Source organism: Chelonia mydas, chromosome 7, assembly GCF_015237465.2.
Source record: "Chelonia mydas isolate rCheMyd1 chromosome 7, rCheMyd1.pri.v2, whole genome shotgun sequence".
Taxonomy (NCBI): Eukaryota; Metazoa; Chordata; order Testudines; family Cheloniidae; genus Chelonia; species Chelonia mydas.
The window spans coordinates 86,453,349-86,480,733 of NC_057853.1; the positions used below are offsets into that span (position 1 = coordinate 86,453,349).

General features: G+C 38.7%; 1 protein-coding gene across 1 annotated transcript in view; it reads left to right on the forward strand.

Annotated features, from left to right (window-relative positions):
- Positions 1-3,087: 3,087 nt before the first annotated feature.
- Positions 3,088-27,385, forward strand: part of PCDH15 (protocadherin related 15) — a 665,248-nt gene continuing 640,950 nt past the window's right edge. The window contains exons 1-2 of the mRNA XM_043551059.1: positions 3,088-3,125; positions 8,546-8,665. Of these exons, the coding sequence (XP_043406994.1) occupies positions 8,575-8,665 (91 nt within the window). The 5' untranslated portion in view covers positions 3,088-3,125; positions 8,546-8,574. The remainder of the gene's footprint in view (positions 3,126-8,545; positions 8,666-27,385) is intronic.

Below are 27,385 nucleotides of genomic sequence, written 5' to 3' on the forward strand. Positions count from 1 at the left end.
TCTAAGAGGTCCAAAGAAGGTTGTCAATACAACAGAAGAGTGGTTAATAAGCTGTGGTCCTCAGATCATTGGGGGTCTTCAGGCTATGGTAAAGATTTCCAAAGGGCACCTCCATTTGAAATTTTTTAGGGGTCTGCAAATGAAAAAAAGATTAAAAAAAAACAAAAAAAAAAACCAAAACACTGTTTTAGCTCATGCCCATCTCTGTTTCCTGGGTTAATTTCACTATTCTGTTTCACCCTGGGTTGTATGGGACAGGTATGGTGCCTTTTTATTTATTTATTTATTTATTTTTAGTATGTGAAGGACTAATGGGAGGGAGCTAGTATGAAAAACATCTAGTCCAAATAAGGCAATAACATTTCAATCCTAAAAACAAAACCATTTTTGTTTGTTTTATTGAAGCTGAAAGGAATAGTTTCTGCCTTTTTTTAAGTCTGAGAAATACAATCACAAATACTTTGAAAATTTAGGAACAAATTTTAAAACTTGATGGAAGCACCTACCCCAAGTTCCACACAAATCAAAGTTTAAAGCTACTAGACCACTTCCCTCCCTGGTAAAAATCCGCTGAATTCAACAAAACTACACCAGGTATGAATCTGGCTGATGCTCTTTTTCACCTGTTTTAGACCCTGATCCTACAAAGGGATTACTCACGTGTGTGATACTATGCCCCATATTCTTCATAAAAATATTGTTCTAATATGATTATAGCATATCTAAGATATACTTTATGCAAGATGGATCTTGTGAGATATTATTGAAAAGATTATCATTTACTAAATATGATTATCCTATTTGTATGCATGTATCATTTTTGTACCTGAAGTTAGGAACTGACTGTAAAAATTACAGGTGTGTTTACACCTGACCAACGTCTACCAGACAGAATGCAATCAGTCTGGATGGGCCATTAGGGAGAACAACGGGACTTTGAAAATGCTAAACTCCCAGTTTCCTGGGATGCTACAAACAACCTTTGACTCATGGCAGCTTTGACACTGCAGGATCATGTGATTAAGTCGTAGGGTACTGGATTCCGTGATAGAATACCAGTATTTTTCCACTGGAGGGAGGAGGAACTGCACTGGCAAACAAAGGGTTCCTGCCATATGTAAAACCTATTTAAGACAGGGGAGTGCCTTAATCAGTGTTAATTCCTTCACTGAATCCCCGCCCAGGATGGCTGCTGGAAACAGACAAAAGTGGGGCCAGGAGGGGGAGAAGAGCTGAGCCCAGGCTGGAAAAGGTGTCTGGCCTGTGAAAGAAATGCCTAAAACAGCATTAGGGTGAGAAATTACTACTTGTAACCAGTCTCTTTTCTGTCTTAAGCTTACATTGAGGTTTTTGTTTTATTTGCTAGGTAATCTGCTTTGATCTATTTGCTATCCCTTATAATCACTTAAAATCTACCTTTTGTAGATAATAAACTTATGTATGTTTGTTCTAAAACTAGTTTGTGGAATTCATAACTGGCAGGGTGGGGAAAACCTGTGTATATCTTCCTGCACATTGAGGGAGGGACAAATTTCATTAGCTTATGCTGTGTAGTTCTCTGTACAATTTTGGGTTTGCACCCTAGAGGGGGTATGCACTTGAGTGCTGGGCAATTCCCAAGCTGAGTCTTCCCATGCAGAACTGATTTCAGTGTCTGTCTTTCTGCGGCTGGGTGTGTCCCTACCTGTGTGTGTGCTGGAGGAGGCTTCAGGGCCTGCCTCAGCAGGACAGTGTAAGGGAGCCCAGGCTGGTGGAATAGGCGGGCTCAGTGGAATGCCAACAGAGCAGGTGACATCCCGGAATGGGGGGTAACCCACCACAATGTGATTAAAGTTTAGGACATGTGAAAGTATTTGCAGGATTGAGACTTTAGGATTTTACATTGACAGTGTTGTTAGTTTCTGATACATCTGCAAATTGACAATTTTTTTAAACCAGTGAAATGTACGAGAACAGATATTTAAATATGTCAGCAATGATTCTTAAGAGGTTTTTAGTTTTGTGTAATTAAAATGTTTGGAACTAGATAAACATGGTAAGATCCTAAGGTTGGCTGCATCTGAATCATCAGTCCAATTTCAACAGTCAGTAGCATTAATACATTGTAGGGCTGTCAAACACTTTAAAAAAAAAAAAAAGTTGCAATTAATCACAATTTTAATTGCACTTTTAATAATAGAATACTAATTTAAATTTATTATAACAAAATGTACAGTGCTCAATTTATATTTTATTACAAATATTTGCATTGTAAAAAAAGATAAAGTATTTTTCAATTCACCTCATACAAGTACTGTAGTGCAAACTCTTTATTGTAAAAGTACAACTTAAAAATGTAGAATTATTTTTCACATAACTGCACTCAAAAACAAAACAATATAAAACTTTAGAGCCTACAAGTTGAAGCATGAAGGGACATATGAATGTTTAGTATACCTAGCACATTAATACCTTGTAACGCCGGCTACAACAGTGCTATCTGAATGCCTGTTCTGACTTTCAGGTGACATTGTAAATAAAAAGCAGGCAGCATTATCTCCTCTAAATGTAAACAAACTTGTTTGTCTTAGTGATTGGCTGAACGAACAAAAAGTAGGACTGAGTGGACTTTTATGAGGTAAATTGAAAAATACTATTTATTTTTTTACAGTTCCAAATACTTGTAATCACAAATAATAATATAAAGTGAACACTGTGCACTTTGTATTCTGTGTTGTAATTGAAATCAAAATATTTGAAAATGTAGAAAAACGTCCAAAAATATTTATAAGGAATTTAAATTGGTATTCCATTATTGTTTAACCGAGTGATTAAAACTGTGATTAATTGTGACTTTTTAAAATCTAGTTAATTTGTTTTGCGTTAATTGCATGCATTAACTGTGATAGCTAGCCCTAGTACATTGTACAATATATACTTGACTTGAAAAGATTCCATAGATTCTAAGGCCAGAGGGGACCATTGTGATCATTTCCATAGTTTGAGTCCTATTACTATACAGAGAACAGTGCTACCACTGACTTTATTATTAAACTTATTTTTCTTTTTAACCAGATTGTAGTTTCACTGGAACAAATAGCAACATTGCTATTCATTTGTCTGACTCCAGTTTTGGTCCTTCAGCTGTAAGTGAATTCAGTATTTCAAATACTATGTAATGCTACAGGATATAAAACTCAAATTGTATTGAAGTTGCTTAGATGGCATCATTTTATTTTCTATCATTTGCAATTTCTTGCTGTATTTTATTGTTGTCCTAAATTTTGCCAGATGCTTCAGATAAAAATGTCTGCTATATTTATACTTGGTGTTTAGTTGACTGGTAGCTATCCTAGAAAATAGAAATGGGACAGAGAGCCATGTTTGTTCGCAGTGTACAATTTATTGTTTGTTCCAGTCTACTTGTCAGTGTCTTAAATGATGGGCCTTCCATCACTCCCTTTGGGCCTGTTATACACCACTTTATTTTCCCCTTAAATGTTACACAGTCAAATATATCACACTCCTAGGAATACTGATTATCAGAAATTTCCTGATTCTGAACCTGCATTTTTCCTCTCTTAATTTCATCCTATTCCTCCTAGTTAAAGTCTGTCGTCTCAGCTATATAATTTCCCATCTTGTAAATTACTCTTTGAACTCCCTCTTCGTTGTATCTTTCTGTAAAACATTCAGGTACCATATCATGTAGAAATTCTATACTTTTCTACTCCAGTAATCATATTAGAGTTTTTTATTCTCTATTACGTTGCAAATTTAAAGCTTGAGCCTGCATCTCTTTCTCACGTGAGTAATCAATCCTCAACTGTCTCATTTGAGGTCTTCAAACTTATTTGTGCTGTTCGTGACACCTCTTGGCATCTGAAAATTCTGTTTACTTCCTATTCGGTAAGGATGCTTGTGTTTACTAAATTTCTCATTCCAGTTTCTGTTACAGTGGCCCACAGGATTACTGAGTGAAAGGCTCAATCTTTTATTCTGCTCTATTTACAGTTTCAGCTAGAGACACTTACTCTTCGAACAACTCCATTTCCATCCTTATGGTTTACTTGACATTTCATCTCAATCAAAAATAAATCTGCCAAGATGTCTGAGTCCTAAAACCTCTCTGGAGTAGTCCCACCACACTGGATGTCAGTTGAAGACTCAATAACTATCTTTCTAAAATTAAACATTTTTGTTGGAGAACTGGTCATTTTTAGTATAAAAATCATTGGGGAAGTGTATATGCCCATTCCTCTTCAGGACTATTAAAAATAGGTGCACTTTTCTTCTTTGTATGCATGTTCTCCCACTGATCTATGAATAATCTAATTAAATATTTTAAAATGAACTCATTCTGTTTGCAGCAGATCTGTAATCATAGATGGTTTGCCTAACATTTCTGAATTATAAAAACTTGGAAGCATTTGACAACTGGTAATATCTAAAATAATTTTGTTAGTATTTAAACCTTTATTTTATTAGTGTGTTAGAAGACTGGAAAACTGTAAAGCATATAATGCATTTAGGAATCCTTGCTCACTCATTGGGAAGATCTGTGAATAAATTTATTCTGAGATTCTCACATATCCTCAAAAGCCAATTAAGGATGCTCGTGATTATACCAAATTGATCTGATATCAGTAAATCATACTGTGAAGTGGCTATGCTTTATATAGTGATAACATTTGTTTAATATTAACCAGTTAAGAAAAAAATAATCATCATACATTTATTTACTTACTTTAAAAATTGTGTTTTAAAGCACAAGTAACTTTAAAGTAACTTCATATTGTCTGAAGCTGGTAAACGAGCAATTTAAATGAAACTAATCAGAAAGTAGCACTTGAATAAACTTTAGAAGGTAACAAGAACAAGCCATACCTGAATTACTAAAGGAGAAATAACATTGTAACACTGGCAAATTTTGCGTGGTCTTGAGTAGAAGGTCTGTTGCTCCTTTTTATTTTATTTTTTTTTCGCTATGAAGGAGTCACATGCTCCTGACCTACATCAGAGAAACCTCCTTTTGGTCTAGGAACTTCCTCTTCATCACTCTGTTGAAGGCTAATTTTGGCCTACCCTGAAGAAATAGCAAGCAATTTAGGGATTTAAACACACACTTTGCCATGAATGTGTGGACCTGTGCATACCTCCACAATCTCCAAAATGCTCCCCATCCTCTTCTGTTCTCTAAGGTGCTAGGGTGGGGGCTTCAACAAATCCAGCCATTTCTTTGGAGAGGAAATTATTGTTGGTTCATTCAACAATAATTTCTGCACAGATTTCCAATTAAATCTGCTCGGTCTCCTCTGTACAACCTTATCAGTGGAGGTCTGAGGCAAGGCCCAGACAGCAGATGAGGAGTTTAGCCAGGCCCTGTCATGTAATTTACTGGGGATGAGGGAAATGGCAGTGGAAGCAACCGAGACAGATGAAGCTAGGAAGCTGGATCAGTCTCTGGAAGTTGTTGGACACTGTTCCGAGTGCTTTGTTTTTGTTTGGAATAGTTTGTTTATGAATCAGTAAAAGAAAGCCCTGAAGAAAAGGATTGAAACTGCTGCTCTTAAGAGCATTATTCATCTTCCTTCACTGGAGGTTCTGCTTACTGTCCTATGTGCCCTTACCACACACAAGGGCTTCTCTGGTTTCTTGGAATTGATCTTCTTCCCACCAAGCTGAAGATTATGATCTCAGTCTTATACTTCCACCAGCATACCCACAGGTAGGGACACATACAACTGCAGTTACATGCAGGATCTCTGACTAGCCACTGCATGAATCAACAGTAGAAAGGCTAAAGCTCCCCAGGTATGCACCCCCTCTGGAGCATAAATCCAAAATTATACTGGCTTATGCTGCACAGGGAACTGTACAGCGTAAGCTCATAGGGTTCATCCCTTCCCCTCCCAATGTGGAGTGGAGAGAAATATGTAACAGCCTCTCTGAGCAAATTCCATGCACTTCACTCCAAACTCACTGGTTAGATTAAAATAAATGTATTAACTACAAAAGATAGATTTTAAGTGATAGCAAACAGATCAAAGTGGAGCAAATAAACAAAAATGCAAACTAAGTTTAATATACTAGATAGACTGGATCTGAACAGCAGATTCTCACCCTAACTGATGGTACTACAGGCAGACTTGTAGATTCTTAAGGCACAAGCTGCATTAGCTTTACAGCTTGGGTTTCTCAGGTCTTCATACAAAGGCTAGAAATCCCTCTAGCCTACAACCAGCACTTCCCCTAGTTCAGTTTTTTTTCCCCCTCAGGTGTTTCCAGGAGTCTTCTTGTGTGGGGAGTGAAGAACAACAGATGTTGTCACTCCCTGCCTTATATAGCTTTAGCATATGGCAGCAACCCTTTGTTTCAAAACTTGATTCCCAGAACGGTTTGTGGAAAAATACTGACTTCTCAAGATGGAGTCCAGAATTATGTGGCCTGGTCAGACGTCCTTGTACTGGGAAAACAAGAATAAAACAAAGTCTTGTAGATGTACGTGCCTCTTCCAGTACTTAAGAGCTGTCATTTATTTCTTTTAAAGGAAACCTTGCTTTCTCTTGGTTGCAATAAATATAACTTAGTGTGAGTTATTTAGAAGAAAGCTTTAATGTCCTAATATGATACTATTGTTTGTGATGTAAATAAATGTCTAAGATGAAACTATACAGATGCAGAGATAGGAAAAGTTCAGTCTCTTGAAGGAAAATGATAACAGTGACTTTAATAATTTCTTGTTGATGGCAGATCAGATTGCTTTGATGCTGAAGGCTGTTAAATGGCGGGGAGTGGAGATGGCAATTGTTTGATTTAATGAAAAATATAGCTTATATGACCATAATACAAAAATACTAGCAGAAAGTGGTAAGGAAAACCAGTGGGCTAAGTGCTTTACATGAGTAAAATGACAGTATTTATATACTTTTTAGACAATAGCTTTGTTTTACTATCTAGGTCTCTTTCATTTTCATGGTTCTTGTTGCTTCCATTTGATATTTCATTGTTGTTCTGATATTTTCATATAAAAATGTTCAGAATAATGTGATTTTTTTTTTCAACCCTGAATTGTGGGAGTTCCTTTTTTATCAGAATAACAGAATAGAGCATTGTGTAACTTTAAAAATGCTACTCTTTTTATAAACTTTTGTTCACCTGATTGCCTTGTTCTGTGGGTTGTGCTGCATTGGCAATGGACCAATCCCAGATGTTGTTAGAAGCCTGGGTGTGTTCAGTGGGTCTAAACACTGTGGGACATCTCCCAGCCAACCCCAGCAGTTGGGCAGCAGCTTTAAGGACTGGCACATCTGTTTTATATAATCACTTTTCAGAAAAGCAGTGCACTTTTAATGGTGAAGCTGAAGGAAGGAGAATAACATATTTCTTTGCTTGATACCTTTGTTGGGTGAGAAACAAGATCCACTCCAATCTAGACTTAAACAGGTTTGGTTTTTGGGCTTTTTTTTGTTTTTGTTTTTTTTAGCTTTTGTTTTATACATTTTAAGACAGGGTTATTATTACATGTAAAAATAGATGTCAAGAAAAGTAAATGATCAAGTTACTTTCCTTGGGGACAGGGTGACTCTTTTCAAATCTCTGGTTTCTGCTATGCATCTGATGAAGTGAGCTGTAGCTCACGAAAGCTTATGCTCAAATAAATTGGTTAGTCTCTAAGGTGCCACAAGTACTCCTTTTCTTTTTGCTATGCTTGACTAGTCTTCCCCTATATTTTCTCCGGTCCCTTATTGTTAAATTTTTAATTTTCTTTTTGTAACTTTGTGCAGACTCAGTTTATAGAGCTACTTCATTTGTCTTTATTTATATACATTACATTCTAACGCCCTAATTAAAACATTCTCATGCATACATTACAATAATTAACCTCAATTAATACATTTTTGAATGTTCTGCTGATACTGACTTCTATTTGTTTGTTTCCCAACACATCTGTTTTTTTTGGTCCCACTCCCACTGGCTTCATCCAGGTGGTTTTATTTTACAGTAGTTGTTGTTCATTTCACTGGTTGGTTTTTTGTGGTGTTGGGTTTTTACTTGTTAGCTTGTCTCGTTGAGGGGAGGAGGGGCGTACAACTGATTTTCTGAAAAGCTAATCGATTCCTCTTGACTTTTTGCTTTACCTTGTTGTTTGCTTAGGCCAAATATTTTACAAATAACACACAAACCAGTTTTCTGATTTGCAAACTCTTGTAGCAAAATCTAAAGTGCTATCTCAGCAAAAATGTACAGAAAGCAAACGTTGTTTTTTTATCATGATATATATATTAATTTCTCTAACATTTAATATATGTTTGACTAACACAAAACATTACACAGTTCTCTAACACTGTGATTGATGTAGAAAGAGCAATAACATAAACAAAACAAAACTGTCCTGTTATGGAGATTGGACATGCTTGCTCATAGATACAGATCGTTTAGTAATATTGCTTAAGGACCCATACTACAAGGGATTAACCATGAAGTCATTATAACCTCTGTGCATTGACAGATGCATTTACCTTAACTGATTGATGAATATGTCAAATCTTTCTTTTTATTTCAGATCTGCCTTGAGTGAAGTTCAATAAAAAAATGTTACAGCATTTCTGTCTGTGGGAATGGATGGCTGTAGGAATTGCGATTGCTACTGTCTTCACCAATTGTTTGGCCCAGAATGATGATGGTAGTTTTTTTTATTATTATTATTTTACATGTTCCATAACGATACTATAGTATATGGAAAAAATGTTTACCCAGATGATTTGGTATTTAATGGAATGAGCTATTAACATATGCTGCTTTAAGACAAGAAGTTACAAATGAAAGGATAACTCTATATGGCCCTTGTATGCTTAGCTGTCACAATTGCAACCACTCGGAATCCATTACAGAGAATGTATTCAAAAGCCTGTGGATTACAACCAAAGTCAAGAAACACATAAGTAAAATTAAAAACATAATTTAAATATACACTTATTTCTAGCATTGAGATCTGAACACATTTTAATTATTATATGCTTGCAAGTATGCTCCTCAGCACATTTTATTTGGAAATATACCATTTACAGCACCCAAATGGTAACTTTTAAAGAGAAGAAGAAATTTACTCAGCAGCTATATTTACATACACCTCAACCAGCCAAAACTTCAGTGCAGGGAAAAGATCCAAAATGAGGAACTCAAGAGAGAGTAGTGCAGGAATTGTAAAATGATGTGACAATAGACCATATTCATCCCTGGTGTAGCTTCATTTAATTTAATGGAGATATGCGAGGGATGCATTTGACTCAGTATTTGTAATCAAATTGCAAATGTATATACCATTTGTTTCTTAAACCAACATTTTAAACATAATAAATATAAAGAAGAGAGAAGGGTCTGTTTGTGTGGGATTGGTCAAGTGAAAGTAAAATGAAGAACTATTAAGAGGCACATATGAAGATGCAGTATGTTTTTCTTTAATGAAATTATTAGTTTTGGTATAGGATGCTTATGTAATATTCATGTTAGTTATGATTTTTGTAGTTAGGTTTCCTTTTTTAAATTTAGAAAACTGTATGTTGGTAAAAAGTTGTACACCTTTATGAATTAGAGCACTATTTCTTTTATTATGGACATCTCTCCAATGCACGTGTTTTGTTTGTCTTTCATTGTATGTTGAAATAGGATGCTTTCCAAAACGACTATTTTTTTTTATTTCAACATTTCCTATTCTAACAGTAATTTCTGCTCTGAATGTTTTTCTTTTTAGTTTTGTATGTTATCCATGGTATGTAAGCAAATTATTTTCCCCCCTCATTCCTTCCTTGTGTAACATCACTATGATTTTCACCATCAATACATGTTATCTAGTTGCTCTCAGAGGCCGTGAAGAATATGAACTGCTCTTGTGCTTTTCTTGGCTTAGCTGACTTAGATACTTTTAACCTATTTTTGATGATGATTATTTTATTATGGTAGCCTAAAGTCTTCAGTCATGATTGAGGTATTGTACAAACACACAGTAAAAGACATTCCCTGCCTTAAAGATCTTGGAATATATTTAATATAAGATATAATCAGTGGGTTGTACAATCTGAAGAAACTTGGGAGGGAGGATGTTGGAAATAGTAATAAAAATGTGCATTTACATAGGCCAGGTTTGTACACAACTAGAGTTAAAAATACAATATTGGACGCTCCTAAAGGCCATCTGACGATCCATTATCAGTTGGCTTTTTCTGGTAGTCACTATTGTAGAAGTGAATCTTAAAGAGAGGTTTGAAAGACAGGGTATTGTTTTTCCAGACTAGTTTAAGGAGAGTGGTCCATGCATATGGTCAGAAGGATTATTTTAGTAGTAGCTTTTGATTGGACCTGGGAATCCAATTGGATATCAGAAAGGCGAGAGAGGAAAAGGCTGCATTTGTTAAGATGAGAAATAATAAGGGCCTAGACTAGGCCTTTAGTAGTGGAACAGAGAGGAAAGGCCAGATCTCTGAAGGAAGTGATGGAGGAAGGAAGAAGGGGGAACGCATGGACACTGCCTAGACATGTAGGTCTAGATAGATGATACTCAAAGATGTTATCCAGGTAGAGGCTCTAAAATTTGACCATAAAAGTGTCATTAAAGACCATGGAGACAAAAGTTTCAGTGGCATGGAGACCAAATTGGAGGGTACAAAGACAGAGTTGGAAGAGAGAACCTTAATAAAACAGTTGTGTGTGACACTTTCACTGAGTTTAGAGGTGAAGGGAGATGGGATAGCAGTTGGAGAAAGATTCAGGGTAAATGTTGGAGGGTTATAAGGATAGAGAAATCATAGCATATTCATACTGTGGAGGAAAGGAACTACAAAGAGTGAGAAGCTAAGGGTTGAAGAAGGTGGTGAGAGTGTAAGGGCAAGGTAGGTCATGAGGAAGAAGGAGAAGGCATTGCTTGGCCAGGTGGAAGAGTTAAGAGGAAAACAGATGAGGAAGCTTGTTGTTTTTGAAAGTGAGGAAGGAGGCAAGAATGGGATGAGAGAAGATTGTGAAAGGAAGGAAGAAAGGATGCCATGCTGAATCTTCTCTTTGAAGAGATTACACCTTCCAAGAGTAGGTCTTCTCTTGGACAGGTTCCTAGTAATGATTCCTGTTTTAGTGTTTCAGAGATAACTGAAAAGGTTTATAGATAGACAAAATAATTTTGTGAAGGATAGGTGAGTCCTATTTGGTTTATCATGGATAACCTAAACAGTTTAAAAATGGGCAAATATGAGGTATCTGGGGACCCTGGAACATTCCAGAGCGAACTCTGGAGGGATTTGGAGTAAGCTATCAGCATCCACCCGCATCTGCCACCAGGCACCCACTTTTCCACTCCACGAGCCAAAAGGCACACACCAGAAAAGCAAAGTAGGATAGCCAGAAGAAATTACATCACAACAACATGGGCCCCTTAAAATATTATTGTGTGGCTTTGGGTTGGTGGGGATTTTTCTGGGAGAGGGGTGTTGTATGTGGTTTGTTTGTTTGTTTTTAGAATGAAGCTAGCTCTCCTACCTCTGACATATGTTAAATGTACACAATCTGATTTGGCTGTTAACCTGATTCTCCCCTTTCGTGGAGGTAGTGGAATTTGGCTTTTCCTCAAGCCATTTCCCTTACCTATAATACTTAAAACCAAAACAATACCCTATTTCAATACTTTTACTCACAAGCCCAATAACAATTGTTTTTTAAAAATAATACAGGAGGAAACTGAATCTCTAGTAAATTGTATTGAAGAAGGAACAGCACAGTGTACCACTGACATTTGGATTAGTAGTAGTACATGTAAGGCATATTTGTCACTGACAGATCTTTAATTCAAAATCATCAGTCATGTCTTTTCTCCTCCAAATTCAAAACCTGCTACAAATAGCAACAGTACCAGTAAGAGTACTTTTAGAGGGCAAAGATTTTACATTTTATAATTCTAGATGGTAAAGAGCATTAGCTTTTTTGTTACTATCTAATTTACCATGTAGATGAGGAAAATCTAACTTCAGTGGAAATGTGGTCTAATAGAAATGTAGTATAGAATATACCACATTTCATCCATAAGCTAATGAAGAACTCTAAAGAGCTTAACAGATTAATTTCATTTACAGAAATGCAGACTTGTCTGAGATGGAATATAGTAATTATTTAACAGTGCACAATAGTTTAGGACTGGAAGTGAAGAATGTGGTATCTAGTTGAAACTGTTGGAGAACATAGATTGTCATGTATTGGAATTGCCTTTGTTGTCATTTGGTGACAACAGTGGTAACATCCCTGCTTTTGTGTAAAGTGCCATGGGATCTTGACTCAGTACAGATGGTAAGAACATTGATTTTTATCTTCTCAACCAAAAGACAGTACCTTTAACAGCACAATGTCTGATAGCACTAAGCTCACACACTTTCCATTACAGACTCAAATGGAGGAGTCCACCTTCAGAATTGCCAAAACCACTGTCTAGTTAACTTGTGAAGTTTGAGAAGGTTATACCCTTTGTGTGTTGTCTAGAGAGCATTTTGTGCCATATGCAGGGGACTACATTGCTTTTAGTGGGACGTCAGCATTTACGGTTGTTGCCACATTGCTGCATTGAATCTGCAGCAGAATCCTTCAGTGAAGGAGTTAAAAATAATCCCATATATACTATACTACTGTAATTAAGTCAGTCCACATCCTCAAGCCAAAAGAGGGCAATGATTGCCACAGACAGTGGTGCTAAAATACGTGATTTAGTAGATAGTGGCTTTACAAGTATCCCATTCATTACATATAGTCAGGGCTCCTTGAAGTCGATGCAATAACTGACTGACAAATCACTTCCTTGCTCTTTGGATCAGACTTCTAGTATTGTCATGAATATAAGTAGAATAGCGGGGAGGAAATGTCCAAAGTTATGTACATGAAGAGAAATATGTTATATTTTGGGGAATATATTTTTAGATTTTACAATGGCCAATAAACATCCCTAATTTATTCAAAATGCAGTTACTGGATGAACATGTTCTCTTGGCTGAGCAAATGAAACAAGACATGACATTTGAAATATTAGAAGATCATTTTCATAGATGGACTTTATATGAGGAAGTTAAGTGACTTATTCAAGTAGTGAATTTCAATACACTCCCAAGAGACTGCAGTGAATTGGATATCATGATTGAGCCATATCTCACTATACAATTATTGCTACATATAATGGAAGAAAACCTTGCCATGAAAACCTCTATAGTGACCATTGCTAAATAATCCAGCAGGTCACTAGTCAAATGATTTATTATACTTGCAACCAGTGATCAAAGGACATGCAGGGTTTGGAGGAGAAGCAATGGCTTACTTCTTCCCTACTCTCTTCCTGAGAAGCTGCTGATCTGCTCACAAGCGCTGCAGAGATGAAGACTGAGCTCGTGAGGTGAAAATAAATGTCCCTTGCACAGTTGCCCACAAAAAATGTTAGTAGTCATGCAGATTTTTCCAGGATTGGTTTGAAACATGTTAAAACATTAGCGATAAAGTTCACTGGTGTTATGAATTTTATTTAAGTTCTTTAAAAAAAAATCTGTATTAAGAACTCTTTAGCAAAAAATGAATCTGAAATAAATGAATTATCTGTGCTAGCCCATTTTTTTTCAGGAGTTGTTTCTCAGTAACTGTAACTCAGTCCTCTGTATTCTTATCCCAAGACAAGGAATATGTGGATGCAGCTTATAAAAGAACAAAGTGGAATTTTTCTAAGGAAAAACATAACCATAAAAAACATTATTATAATCTGTTGATCAATAGATTCCATCATAAATGTACGCTGTTCCATAAAAAACACCCCAGGGCGCTCTCATTTACTGCCCAATGCATTGGATCCCCTTCCATTAGTTTGCTATCTTAAACAATACTGCGTTCAGCAGAAAATATAGGCTCACTCAGCAAAATGTAGATAAATATAGGCTCTAAAATCATTTTAAAAGGTCACTTCAAAAAGAATTAATTTTTCTGAAAGTTAATCTAAGTTGCTCAATTAATGATAGCAAATTAATTCAAGAAACTTTGAACAAGAAACAATTCAAAATTGAATACTCCGAGCAAGTTTATCATCATTGCTGGTGGAATGATACACTGTACATACACAGTGAGAGAGGAAACACATAAACAGGTGCTTGCCTTCAGGCTGTTTAGAAAACATGTAGTGTGTGTCGTGTCCCCCCCGCCCCGGGTGTCTTTGTGAGTTGAGCTAGTCTGGAATCAGGAGGGATCTTTAAGCCACATCCATATGTGTTTTTTACTGTTTTACAGTGTGTTTTGTTTGTTGAGTTTAAATTGTAAGCACTGCTGCTGTTAGGGTGATATTCTGAGGTTCTTGTAAAATCTACTGGAGATGAGACCTCTAAAGCCAGCATGTGGGGTATCGAGGCTATTTACCTAGGTGGAGGCACCACGTATTCTAAAATCTAGTGCTGGACCTCTCCACCCAAGGAGTCTATGTAAATCCATACCTCCTGCTGAAAGTCTGACAACTGCTGCTCAGAGGCAAGAGGGTGGCTCCCTATGAGGAGGGAATTAACATGAACATGTAATAAAATGAACTTTTCCTATAGTGATATTGCAGTTTTGTTGAACAAATCACACCTGTTGTCTTTGAATTCAATATTTATAACCAACAGAGTACTTCATGTATGTACAATAGTAATTTCTCTGTGTATCCATACGGCAGTGTCACTAGCTTCAGTGTGGACAATTTTAGTGTTGCTCTGTTGTATCTTTTTAAGTCTTATGTTTAGAAGTAACAGAGTCTTCTCTTCTAAGGCTGCAAAGTAGTATCCGTGTTTAGGCTTGGCCTACACTAGGCATTTAGGTAGGTATAACTATGTTGCTCAGGAGTGTGAAAAATCCACACCTCTGAGAGATGCAGTTAAGCCAACCTAGGTTGATGGGAGAATTCTGCATTGACCTAGCTATGCCTCTTGGGGAAATGGATTACCTATGCTTCCCATTACCATAGGTAGCATCTTCACTGAAGCGCTGCAGCAGTAGACAAGCCCTGAGTCATGGTTTCTAGGTCAACTAATATGTAAATGTTTTTTATGATAACTAGGAAAATAAAATAAAAATGGGCCAGATTTTGCAGCACACAGAAATGTGGAATAGAAGTTCAACAAGAATGCTATTCACCATGTGTAAAGGGGAAGAAATCTACCCTTAAAAAAAGTAATAAACAAAATAGCTGTTGGGAGGCTTTTGTTCATTTTGTTTTTAATAATCTGTTCCGTTTACTTTTAGATTAGTCACTCTATAACACCTTTAGGAAGCAAAGACTAAAACCAATAACATTTCAGGGAAAAGAGAATTAAGGAAAATCATGAATATGCCTAAAAGCCAGTATCTATAGATCCAATCGCCAAAGTATGAGATTTTCCATTTATTGGAGTTTAAAATTTGATTTAGAAGTATTTATTCAAAGAAGTGGTCAGTTTTGGTCAATATTCCATTACAATGCAAATCTTTCTAGATTTAAAATAAGTAAATACATTGGTATTATCTCATCATGGAAACTAATGAGTCTCCAAAATGACACCTGAGTTCTTTGTGGATGAAACTAGTAGCTGAACGTCCGTGCTGCTGCACAGGTGTAATTCATAAGGTTATGTGTAAAAAGAAGCCAAAAATGCCTCAGAACTTAAAAAAAAATGGTAACAGACCACAAATCACAGTGATGATTGAACATAGTGATATTCTAAACAAAAAGAGCTCTCAACGATATTTGTACCCATTCCTCTCACTTTCCACTGACTCAACAGACATTCTAGGCTTCTGATTGATGTTTGGGGTTATTGTATATACTGGTTGGTTGTTGTGTGGGTGGTTGTGAAGAAACTGTTGGGGGTGGTGATATCATTAAAGCAGATGAAGCCTCTGGGTTTTTTGGGTCAAGGTGAAAATTGAAGAGTGGATGTCCAGAGAGAGAGAAATCTGAAAACTATGACAGGGCAGTCACAAGGAAAAGGGAGTCTGAAGGTCATACAGAAGGTCTGGCCAGGCTTGCTTGGAGAGGGGGACTAACTTAAGAAGGGTTAGTAGAGTTCTGAGCGGGGGAAAGAGCTCAACTTGGTGTCCCTAGTCATGGAAGATCCCCACATAGGTAGTTCATGTTGGGTTCTGGAGGGGAGACAGTCCTCAGAAAAAGTGAGAGCCTCCCAAGGCCATCCCAGTAACCCAGCAGCAAGAGCTGGTGTTGAGAGGTGACATCAGACACGGACAGGTCACAACACAATATAAATGTATATTTGTAAATAATTAAGATGCTCAAGAAAGATTTACATAGACAGGGTTAGAGGAGCAGTTTCTATGTATAAAACTATTTTAATGCTTCCAGTTCCATGTTAGGTGTTATTTATTCTTAGCATAATAAATAAGATTGGTTATTTTCACTAACTGTAATACTAAGCTTGCTACGGGCTACTAATTTATTTAGACATGTGACTATAACTTTTTGGAGTAATGCTACATAATATTTACCACATGCACATCTGTATTTTGTGGGTTCCTTAATGGTAAAAGACTTGTATGAATTTGTGCGGTGATAAGTGGGGGTGTGTTTGGGGTAATTGTGTATACTGGCTGTGTTGATTTATCTGTATGGGAGGTTGTGCTGGGAGATTTGTGTTAAATTGTGTGGGTGGCAAATGCGGGATGTGTGCTGCGGTGAGAAGCTATGTGTGTTTGGAGTTACTAGATGTGCTGGGAGTGGTATCGTGCATGGTTGATGTTGTTCAGGGAGAGTTGTGTGGGTGGCAAATCGAGGTGGGAGCTGTGGTGAGGAGTTGTGCGTTTGCATTTATGTAGGTGTGTGTTGTTTTGTGTCTAGGGGGGTTGTGCTGGGAAATTTTGTGTTGATTTGTGCAGGTGGCAATTGGGCACATGTGTGGCAGTGGGGCCAAGTAATCTACCATCTGTGCAGTCTCCCTCATACAACTGCTAAAGAGTTGCATGCAAATTAGCTGTAGTGCAAAGGTTACCTCTGATATCAAAATATTTTAGGGTTCTTGGCATCGCAAAGATACATGTGTTACTGTGTAGCTTACACTTGTGTAGCTGTACACCTTACAGGCATAATTCATAAAATCAAAATGACAGAACTTAGAAACTGGATAGTAAACAGACTGCAAATCCTATAGATGATTCAACCTGGTGATATTGTGAACAAAAAAAGCTCTTAACTATACTGGTAGCTGTTCCATCACTTCCTGATGACCCTAAAGACATTTTTAGGCTTCAGAATGAGACTGTGTGACATTCCTAGAATTGTATATTGATGATAGTGTTTGGGATTTGTTTGTGGTATTTTTAGTACAGTTTTAATAATCATGAATAATACTACAGAATATTTTGGTTTCTCACTGCAAGCCAATCTGAAGTTGAGAATTTAGTGAAAGCACATTATCAACACTTGTTTCAGTGCTAAAAATAACATTAAATAGTAAATGGTACCAGTTCTCTTTGTCAGTCATTCTCACTTCTATTGTTGCATCTGAAAAAGTGGGGTTTTTACCCATGAAAACCTATGCTCAAATAAATCGATTAGTCTTTAAGGTGCCACCGGACTCCTTGTTGTTTTTGTGGGTACAGACTAACATGGCTACCCCCTGATACTTGGTATCACTTTTGCTGACTCTTTCAGTGTAGGATTTACAAGTGCACTGGGAACTTGAATAACTACAAGTGGTCAGAACCTTACTTTACACCTCATCTGAAAAAATATGTCCCAGGACCAGAGTTCCCCTAACAGTACTTTAGAATATTGGTTCAATGCTGACTTGGAAAGAAAACTGCCACAAACTGAATTAACACCATCACTTCTTGCTGTACTTGGATTTTCCTTGTAGGTTTCTCATGCAAGTAATGATCAGGCCTGACAATTGTGAGTTTTAATGAGAGTGCTTGAGGGGTTGTGGCTATTGAATAGGCTATTATTTTTTACAGTTCCAATGGGAAGAATAAAGAGGCACCTTTATTAAGTACCTTGTCAAAATGCCCTAGATTCTAAATTCCTAAAATAGCTAACATTTTTTTACTTTTACCTGAAAAGAAAATTTCATTTTTACAAAAAAGCTTATTTATTATCACAATAAAATGTTAATCTGCTGTATATGTTAACATATATCTCCTTTCTTTTTTAATTGATGTAGTTAGATTGTACTTAACAGCTTTTTACATTTCAGAAACATACAATGAACTCTTTTTATGACTAAATACTGTATTTCCATTCTGTATATGCTATATTATGATACCAAAGCAATTAAAAAGTAAACATTTTAATTTATATTAAAAATCCATGCATCGGGAGGATTGGTACTTTTTAGATTGCTGCATCAGATTGTTTCATGGTCACATACTTACCAAGTCACATGTCCAGACTCCTCCACATCACAAAGCCACCATTTTAATTACAAATCATATCAACCAGTTCCCCTTTGACAGACTGAGTTGAGAGGTCAGATTGAAATAGCATAGAGAAATAGCATGTTTTTTTATGGGAGGGTCTTTTCTCTAACTCTGGGATGAAGTAAAGTTGAAATAGTAGAATTATAGAATATCCGGGTTGGAAGGGACCTCAGGAGGTCATTTAGTCCAACCCCCTGCTCAAAGCAGGACCAATCCCCAACTAAATCGTCCCAGCCAGGGCTTTGTCAAGCCTGACCTTAATATACTATTGGAGCACTGTAACGAAGATTCCACTGACACTGGTCTTACTGGGAACATTCTGTGGTTGAATGAATAAAGAACTTCAGTCTTCAGGATTCTCGATATAACAGTTTTCTCACACACACACACACACATACATACATACATACATACAAATTCAACTTTTTTTGTGTATTTTTGTAAACGTGACATTTCCACCCTCGTCTAAACATACACTTTGGGCTTGGCATAACTCCAGTGACTGACCCATTACATTTGTTCCCTCCACTTCCTGGGCATTGGCTTTTAGTCACAAAGGACTCAGTATTGTGACTTTCTATGGACATGTTTAAATTTACTACTGCAAGAAGTCCCTACTTATAGTAGAAATGTTAAGCACGTGCATAAGTGTTTGCAGCATTGGAGTCTGATCTAACAACTTCACAAAAAAATGTCAATCTCAGCCTTTTGTATTTTCCCTGTGATTTTTTTAGGATCTCTGCCCACAGAGCTATTTCCTCCTCCCTTATAAATATGATGGAGTAAACAAACTGCATCTGTGCTAATGAGTCAGCAAATCAATTTTCTATATACCTGTAGAATTCTAACTTCTACTAAAAAGCAGCGGCAACAGAAGATTTCTGAACTCCTGTTACATTGCTTTTTACTCAGTATAATTAAAAGGAAAATACAAACTTTTGCAATTTAGTATATACTTTAAAAATGGAAAGCTGACACTGACTCGACTCATTTCTTCCCTAGGAGCCCTTTTAAAAAACTTAAAATAGCTCCCTTCTTCATTCGTAACTTGTGTGGTAGGTACTTATGCTGCTACAAAGGAAATTTCTCAACATGTGTATATGATTTTGAAGAAACAATTCAAAATATTTTTATTAACTATTGACTTGCATAGACAGCTGACAAAATACATTTTTATCGTCTCAATTATAGGAAATTAAATTAGTCTATTTTCAAAACAGACTACAGGGTTGGATACTTTGTAGCTTCTATCAGCATAACTTATTGCGCACACCAGGGCTCCTTGCAGTCCTCCATTTTACCCCACAGCTCCTTGTGTGTCACCCTCACATCTGTCTCTATTTTAGGGACTTCTTGGAACTCCTCCCAGTCTCCTTGGCAGGGTTTCTGTGTGTCCCCCATTCTCTCCTGATCCCATACCAAAGTTTCCTATTCCCCCCATGCCCTTCATTCCCCCTTTACTCCCATGATAGGAGCTCTGTGCCCCCATTTTTCCCTTCCCCGCTTTTCTCATCGTAGGATCGCCCTGTTCACCCTATCAGGGGTTCTGTATGTCCCCCTTCCTCTGATGCGAATTCCAGGTCACCCAGTCTTCCCTCTATACCAGGGGCTCTATGTGTGGCTCCATTCCCCTCTCCCTCCCCATAGGAGGATTCCCCCAGTCTCCTCCCACTAGAGGTTCTCTGTGCCCCTTCCTTCCCCCCTCTCTTATTCTCCTTGGAGCAGTGGATCTGTGTTCATTCTCATTCTCCCTTCCCCATTTAAGGGAGTCCTCCATCTTTGCCCCATGCCAGGGTCTTTGTGTGTACTCCCATCTTCCTCTTCCCCCATGCTCCCATTCCGTCCTTTCCCCCCGTACCAGGGTTCTCCATTCACCCCATCATGTGGCAGGGACTTTGTACAGACTCCTATTTTCTTCTTCCCCTCCCCACCATTCTTATTTCTCTGGGGAATAAGTCTGTCAGTGTATCATCATACATTAAACTCTATTGAGAGGACGTGCAGAGATGATATAGGTACTTCAGAGGTGCTTCAAGCTGTGACTGTGCTAAACTTCTGGCAGGGGCTCTGTGTAACCCCCCACCCCATTTTTCCTATTTCAGTTTTCCAATTTTCCCCAAAATCAATAGAGTTCTGGCAATTGATGCGGACAACATTCCCTGAAATTTTGAAATTGATCAGATGCAGTGTTCAAAAGTTCTCATGTTAAAGATAGACAAACATAGTGAAATGCCATCCGGTTGAGGGTAAGGCCTTCATAAGCATAGTGGGAGCTTGAGTAGGGGCTGGGAGTGCAGTGTGATGGCATCATCGTCACAGCTAGTTGTGTCTGGCTTCTTCCTCCGCAGCCCATTCCCCCTCTCTTCTCTCGGTCTCGCTCCCTCCCTCCTTCCCAGGCATCATCCCTAGCTCTGCTTGCAGGCACTAGGGAGAGACTGACTTGTCGCTGCTGTTCCAGGGATGCGGCTGGCTCACTGGGCACTAGCCACACTTGGAATGGACTCTGCCTGCAGCACCAAGCCGTTGATTCTTGGACTCCCCACTCTGCTTGTTGCTGGGCTCTAGGGACTCTTCCTGCTCATCTGCTGCTTGGCAGCCAGGTGGCTCAGTGCCAATCTGGCCCTGGTACGACCAGCAGCAGAGCTGGGCAGTACACACAGGTGGCTGGTCCGATTGCAGTGGAATTTATAATTAATTGATCAGTCAGTTACAGATTTCTTTGTTCTTTCTCCACTCCCACTGCCTCACTTTACTAGTCTTTTAGGGGGGAGGGATAGGTCAGTGGTTTGAGCATTGGCCTGCTAAACCCAGGCTTGTGAGTTCAATCCTTGAGGGAGCCGTTTAGGGATCTGGGGCAAAAATTGGGGAATGGTCCTGCTTTGAGCAGGAGGTTGGACTAGATGACCTCCTGAGGTCCCTTCCAACCCTGATATTCTATGATTCTATGGTGGCTCAGATTTGTGGGGCTAGTACTAGCCACCGAGCTCCCTATGCTGCCCCCAAGCCCCCAGTCAGTTAAAGGGGAAGACCACCCTGTTACACCAGTATTTTCAAAATCCCTATTAATGATCATCTAAATGAAATAATTAACTGAAAAAGATAGTTTTGGTGTTTGGTACAAAAAAACATTCAAATATTGTTTACTTCAGACATGTGAACTCTGCCATTTAAAATGCCAGCAACCGATTTGTTCTGTTTTGCTTGTTAAAAGTGCACTGAGTGTTGGGGAGTTGGGGAATGTCCAAAGAAATTTTGTTCTATTCTTATTTAATTTAGGCCATTTTAGATATTTAATCATCATTATCACGAAAGTATGAGCATGACCTTTTTTCTTGCTGTTCTAGTGCAAGAGGTGATATTTTCTACTGCGGCCCTAATCAATTAGTCTCTGTTCTCTGATAATGAGTAAAACGTGGACACAGACTCTAGGGATGAAATCTTGGCCCTATCAAAATCAGTAATAGAACTCTCTTTGACAATGAGGCCAAGATTTCACTCAGACAGTACTTCACCAAGAAATATAGTTTGTTTTCTTAATAATAAGGTAGGCTTCTTTTTTGGGAGATGGCTACTTAGAGTTTCTCACTCACATCTTGTATTAAATATTATATATAATTATAATAGTTTACAAACTGTGTGGTTTTACATGAGTCTAATGACAAGTGAAACATTCCTTTCTTGAGGCAAAATTCAGTCTTTATTTCAGTGAAAGTGATTCTTAATGAGAGTTATGTGGAATTTGCCCTTATTGATTTTTTTCGGTTACTAATTTTCAAACATCATGACTCAAATTATATGACAAATTTTGCAAAACTTGTGATATAAACATGAACTTTTTTTGTAAAATCACTTTTTTCCCTTGTCAAATAATATCATGTCCCTGAGCATCAGTGACTCATCAGTCAATACCAGAGTTGGAATATTTTACTGCGTCATATTTATTTGCATTTCTTTGCAAAGTCTATGTGCATGACTAGCTTGTCCACAGATTATACAGATTTCACAGTATGTGAAACCTAGAGTTTTAACCTTTTTATATAATCTCTGTTTTACTCCATCAGTTGAGGTTTGGAAAGGTATCTAAGAAATATCTGATATAGCAGGGATGAAAGATGAAGTGTATCCAAAATAAACCCCCCATTGTACTCAGTAATGGGTAGGTATTTTATCTTAACCACGGATGAAAAGTTCGACTCTCTTATTTCAATATTTCTGCCTTTGTGCTGTCAGGTGGGATGGTAGACAACAGAACTCCCCACTTGTTGCATCTGGCTCCCCCATGATTAAGGATCTTCTAAATGCAACAGAATCACTATAGCTATGGCCACTGGTGAGTCAGCCTTATAAGAACAGGCCATGGGTAGGATGCAGAGGAGTAGCTCTTTTTGGCAGTGTTCATCTCAACAACAGCATGGAACCACTATGGAAAAATGCAAATTTCATTCCTATTACATTCTCTAGGTTTTCTCCCTTTAGAAGTCGTGACAAGCTGGGCAGGAACATGGGATCAGCCACTATGCAGATCCACAAACCTATGTCTCAAGTACAGGTTTTTTGTAGGACTCTTAAATGCCGCTCTGACTGCTGGCTGGACTGATACCGACAGAGAAGCTGCTTTCCCACTCTGTTCCAAGTCACTATGTTTCAGATCCTCCCTGTACAGTGCCCAAGTAAATGTGATTTGTGGGGGAAGAGAGAGTCTTAAGTCCACTTGTCAGTACACTATAAAGTGGAGGTTCCCAAACTTTTCTTGTTGCATACCCCTTTCCAGATCAACTAGTTGCCCATGTACCCCTAGCCTTCTCATCACGAATACATTTTTTGTTCTTTTAATGCTACTTGTTTTGGCCATCTGGTCATATTTCACTGTTACATACAGATAGTTATAGTGTGACATATACAACCAAAAAAAAAAAAAGTTCTGAGCTCAGTTAGTCTGGACAGTTGCTGGGCAACTGAACCCGTGCTGTACAGTGATTGGAGGTGAGGGCTCTGTACGTCCGCATCTGTGTATCTGTTCTCATTGGTACATCCTGAAATAAATTAATTTACAGCATTTTATATAACAAATGCCCACAGTTTTAAAGCTTTGTCTGAATAGCCTATTATGAAAATACAATACATAAAATAATTAATAAATAAAATCCACCATTACACAATTTCTTCCATGTATCCCCTCACAGATGTTTTGCATACCCGAAGGTACAGTTTGAGAACCCCTGCTATAAAGGATATCAGTGAGCTTGACCATGGCTAAGAATCCAAAAACTGTTGTCTTTCAAACTCTGCAACAGTCTCTCTGTGGTATTTACAAATCACTTAACCTTTTTGTGCCTCATTTAGTCCATCTGTAAAACTGGGATAGTAAACAAAATTACATTTTATTTGTATTGTGGTACTGCCTAAAATGTGCTAATCCTTGTGTAGATATACAATGGAGTTCCTGCCCCAAAGAATTTGAAAGAAGGCCCACAACTGTCAGGATTGTTATAAACCCATTGGACTCTGGCAATTCTACAACAAAATCTGTGATAACCCTATCTAGGCCATGGGAAGCTTTCAGGGGTTGAGGGAGGCCAAAGGGTTTACTGTGTGATGTCTTGGCACAAGTGCACATTTTATGGGAAGCAACAAATGACTGTGTCGTAGAAGACATTTGGGGACCTTAGAAGAAACAGGATACCAAACATTGGGTTTTGAAGTGCCCCAGATATTCTGGTAACAGGAAGCCATGGCATTCTTATTGTGCCCCTATGCTTTGGGGACAGGGTAACATAGATGCATCCCTTCACGAACATAACTCTCTACTGAGTGTTGTTGCTCTTTGTTTAGTGGTGCTAACTCATCAGAAGGTATTCTGAAGCAGAGACAGAACAGATTAAAGAAAATAAATCCTGTTACATGGCAGCTTTCAGGAAATTATGGGGTGTAAGTATATGAGATGGTTCTTGGCTTGGCTCTTTTGATCAGTGTAATATTCTCCTTTCCAGAGAATATTAAATGGCATCTTTGCCATTTCTAATTCTGGGATTGTAGGAGATAATGAAGTTGAACTGTGAAAAGAACAAGGCCCTATGATAGGGTGGACTAGACCTGGAAGCCCCTGTTGGAGGCCTTAGGACACTACTATGCCCATCCCAGGAAAGGAGAATTTGGAGCTAAGTCCTCCGAGCAGCCCAGAGAGACTGATGAGGAAGCATCAAATCGGGGGGAGACTGCAAAGGGCTAACCAATCAGAGAGACTGCAGTGAGCAGCCAACCAGGGCCCAGGAAGGACACACAAAGGGACTGCAGAGCCAGAGACAATTCCTTGCTGGAGCCAGAGGAGTGCAGGTGGTGCTCCTGGCTGGGTAGAGAGAACTGTAGCACCATGAACAGTTCAGTGCTGGCCAGGACTGGAGGAGCAAGAAAGAGCACCTAGCTGGCTGCTGGGACTGAACTCAGAAGAGCCTTGAGGTAAAGGTGAAGCATTTGGTGAAGGCTGGGTCTACAGGTATGTGGTCCAGGGAACTTAAAACATTTTAGTTAAAGGGACATAGCATTGCATGGCTGCTATTCTTAGGGTCCCTGGGCTGGGACTAGTAGTAGTGGGTGAGCCTGGGTTACCCCCATAGGCCACGGGGGGAGTGGCTTGCAATTGGATGGCAATAAACCCCCAGAAGGGAATCTGAACTGTTAAAGGGCCCAGCTGGAGAGCTGGGACCAGAAGGGCCCAGAAAGCGTGAAACCATTGCCTACAGGGAGGAAGCCCTAGGGGTACAGTCTGATACCATGGCCGGGACTGTTAAAGACTTCAGACACACCCAACAAGAAGGGGCACTTATGAAACCCCTTACAGGCCCACTGAAGTCACTGATTCAATGCTCTAACCTTGCACAGGTATTCTAAATTTCTATGATCAATAAAAACCTGGACTGGATGCTGGGTTTCCTTGAGGTAATGATGCCATTCCTTGAAGGCTGTTTTGGTGGGGGTTCATAGTTCTATTATGCGGGGGTGAGTTTCTGGGAGTAATAGGCAAAGGGATGTAAAATTTGGTTGGCCTCCCCATTGCTTTGCAAGAAAACCACTTTAATCACCACACCAGAGGCATGTGCTTCTACAACAAAAGCTTGTATCGCATATGGATGAGCTAGGGTAATAGCTAGTGGCACTGGAACAATTTTTATAGTGTGAGTGCTTAGAGCCATTGAACCAAATTGTAGTCTCTGTATATAATGGAAACCACTTTGAGGCAGGAGGTGTGGCAGTTCCAGCACCTATGGTAGAAGCAGTGGTTAAGGCTAGCTTTAATTGCCCCAAAGCTATTTGGGCTTTGGGACGCCAAGGAACTAAACATTCTTGCATAGTAGGTCCATGACAGGTGTGATCTGCTTTGAGAAATTTGAGATGAACTAACATTAAAAGTTGAAAAGCCTAGAAAACATTGCAGGTCATGGACATTTCAAGGTGCAGCCCAGTCACAAATAGCCTGGACCTTGAGTGGATCCATTTTAATTCCTTTAGGAGACAGCTAAAACCCAGGACCTCTATAGTCATTAGATCAAAAGCACATTTTTCTAATCTAGCATAAAGGCCATGTTGAGACATAGTATCTCTAGGACCATCTTTATGTGGAAATTATGCTGCTCTGAGTATATCATCAAGATAGACTAAAATTATTTGTGTAATATACCATATAACACATCATTGAGGAAATGTTGGAAAGTGGCCAGGACATTCATTAGGCCAAATGTCATTACTAAATACATGAAGTGGCCATAACGAGTCCTAAACTCCACTTTCCATTCATCACCCACTCTAATAGGCACAGATAATGTGGGTCATGCCTGAGGTGTTTGTGTTCTTGAGGTGCAGTTGTCTCTCCTGCTTCCACAACAGTTGGTTCTCAGTAGTCAATTGTGAAATTTGAGCCCACAGAGCTTGGTTGTTCATCTGGAGGCAGACAGCCCACTTGGGCAAACCTGGTTCTTCTCAGAGCTCAGGTTAACAGATTGGCTTCATCCTTGTTCCTTTCCTAGGCCATATCTGTGGGTACTGGTCTTCACAAACAGTTGGGGCCGGGATATAGGCGGTCAGGTCTAGTGGTTGGATCAAGAGTTGGGATTTGTGCCCAGGATCAGAGCTGGAATCAGAGTCAGGAGTTGAGCCAAAGGTTGGAATCAGAGTTGGAGATCAGGGTTAAGAATCAGTAACAAGGTAGGAAGGCTGGAATCAGGAGCAGGTCAGGAAAGCAGGAACCAAGAGCAAGGCAGGGAACCAGAACTCGGGCATCAGGCAAGAAGGCAGGGTCCAATGTAGCAGCCAGGTACAGCCCAAGTGTGGCCTCTCTTGTGTTTAAATAGGAAGCCCTGACCAATCAGAGGTCCCGGTGTTCCTCCAATCAGGGTCCAGGGGATGCTGCCCTAAGATAGCTTCAGGATTCATGGTCTCGTCAGTTGGTCGGTTACTAATGAGCTGCTGGGAGGGAACAGGGAGGTGACACTTAACTAGGAACTCCGCAGACCCAGGTTCAAGACTGTGGGGTCCTGATGCTCATGGTGTCTAGCTACAAATGGTAAAGCTATTACAAGAGGAACGGCTTTTACAAATAGGTCACATAAGACAGAAATTGATTCACTTACGTCAGACATCAGATGAAAATAGCAGGAAGTAATTGCATGTGGTGCATCCAGCTAAATCTGGGCACTTTAAAATGATGTTGCACTTAAGGAGGTGAAAAAAGGGGATTTCTCTCCACAAATAGAAACTCAACAGGTACTTCACCGTGTATGTAACTTTAAGCATTTAACATTGGCTCCAGCAGAACTACTTACATGCTTTCTAGTTTGGCATAGCGGAAAGCACCTTCCTGAATCAAGACCAATGTAGGTACCTTTCATATTAGAATAGGGCTGTCAAGCGATTAAAAAAATGAATTCTGATTAATCGCACTGTTAATAATATGGAATTTATTTAAATATTTTTGGAT